General features: G+C 49.2%; 1 protein-coding gene across 1 annotated transcript in view; it reads right to left on the bottom strand.

Annotated features, from left to right (window-relative positions):
• Nucleotides 1-1,513: 1,513 nt before the first annotated feature.
• CECR2 (CECR2 histone acetyl-lysine reader) overlaps nt 1,514-1,984 on the bottom strand; it is a gene marked incomplete at both ends in the record, with an annotated part of 127,584 nt that continues 127,113 nt past the window's right edge. Inside the window, one exon of the mRNA XM_084256115.1 lies at nt 1,514-1,545. Coding sequence (XP_084112241.1) covers nt 1,514-1,545 — 32 coding nt within the window. The remainder of the gene's footprint in view (nt 1,546-1,984) is intronic.

The following is a 1,984-nucleotide window of genomic DNA, read 5'->3' as shown; positions in this document are numbered from 1 at the left end:
GCATGCTGCATGCCACTCCAGACACCCCCAGGGGGGTGCGGGCCTCCACTCAAGCATGAGGGGCCAGCGATTGCACTGGGGGCCATCAGAGCCTGGCAGGGGGGGAATGACAGGCACAAAAGGGGACAAAAAGGCTAGAAAATGTTCATTTCTTTGAAAACAGAGGTCCTGTGAAAGCGGAGGAGGATTCTGGCCCCGTGTCGCCGCCCCCGCCTTGGCCTGCCTGTGAAATTTTAAGTTAGGTCTTAGGAGCAGATAATTTAGATTTAAAATTTCACTAAAGAATTAAAAGCAGCTCAACCAAGCGTTTTATTTATAGATGTTAACTTTCATTAAAAACTTTTAAAAAGAAAGTTCAACCAAGCAGTATGGACTGAAAAGGCCTCTGCCGGCTGTGGCAGCTGTGGCGCTGGGGCGGGCGTGTGAGAGACTTTACTCCAGAGCGTGAGGAACACTTGTGAATGCCATGGGGTAGTGAGCCACACGGTAGTCAAGAGGAACACTTGAAGGTCTGACTGAGCTGAGGGTCATTAAATATGGGCCTCAAGGGTTTCAATCACCAGCCATCAAGGCAAGCATGGAAAAGCTTGCCTGCTGGCAACGCTGAGCTAGGCTCCCCGAGAATACAGGGACTGTGAATGAACTGAGCTCATGCGGACTACTGGAGGAGCTAAACCAATCGGATGAGGGAGATGGTGTGGCTTTAATTTTATTCCTAAAATGTGAGATGGAAAAAGCTCTATGAACACAATCAGAATCTTTTGTCTGTGTTTATTTTCCGCAGGCATCTACCATAATAAATGTCAGCCCATAGTCACTTTTCAAATGAATAGCCTGATGGCGGGGGAACCCCTCAAACCAAAAAAAAAAAAAAAAAAAAAAAAAAAACTTCCAAAAGGCTCTACTTTTCTTTCTGGATCTTTATTTTTCTTGGGCCTTAGGGGAACAGTTTCTAACTCAACAATTCTAATGGAAGTTAGCCCCGAATGTGAAATCAAATAGGTGTGAGAGTACTTCTAGCTCCATCTCTGCTGTCCCTCCTGGGCCACGGAGGGGCAGCGCGTGGCAAGGTGGCGGGCACCACAGTGTGAAGTCCTTTAACCCGAGAGCAGATCTTTTCAGGACCTCCTGACACACACGTTTCTAGTTACAGCACACCACCCAGCCATCGTTCCCAGCCAGAGAAGACGGCAAACGCACTCACATCTGCTTAAGACACCTGGAAAAAGAAGTGCTAGGGAAGAGAGAGAAGGTGGGGACGCAGCCCCTGCTGGCGGGGCTGGAGCAGAGGCTCGCAGCAGCTCCTGGGTGTGCCTGCAGTCCTGCAGCTCCTGGCTGCTTTCAGCAGATCGAAACTTCAAAGACCAGCAAAAGCTCAGGATACATCAGGCAAAGGATGAACCAGCGGTACGTGCAATGCACGACCCAATTCCCACACGGGATGCGACAAGGCTGACAATTTTGCCTTTGCCCTTGTTCACAGTGTTATAATACAATACAGTAGTTCAGTTTCCTATGGCTCCTCCTTAATGTCTTCTTGCTCCTCTACATACCAAGAAGGGAGATTAAGGATAAAGGAGTTTACTGATTTCTTCCTATATTGTTCACAGCTTCTCTTTAGCAACAGGTAACTGGGGTTAGGGGTCAGGGGAGTGAGGAGAAAGGGTTACCTTGAACAGTGGGTACCAGCTGCTCTAATATCACCAGAGCAGAAGAAAAGGGTACAAAAATCTGCCCAACTATTGCTCAGGGCTCACTCCTGTCCTCACCCTAGGGTTCTTCAGCATAAGGCAACCCCTCAGCTCTGGCACCTGGGGAAGGGAGCCTGTAGTTACTCTGCCCCTGTTAGGGAGGGGGAGAGAGGTCCTCACTCAAGTCAGCTTCCCTGTGAAACGAGAAAGGCTGTCAGTGGCAGGATGCTCTAGCCTACACAGGTCTAACCAGGTCCAAAGACCTGTTAAGTCCAGTCCATCTTTTCCTCCTC

The sequence above is a fragment of the Talpa europaea genome (assembly GCF_964194135.1).
Source record: "Talpa europaea genome assembly, chromosome: 15".
In the NCBI taxonomy this organism is placed as follows: Eukaryota; Metazoa; Chordata; class Mammalia; order Eulipotyphla; family Talpidae; genus Talpa; species Talpa europaea.
This window is presented reverse-complemented; position numbering and strand designations above follow the sequence as displayed.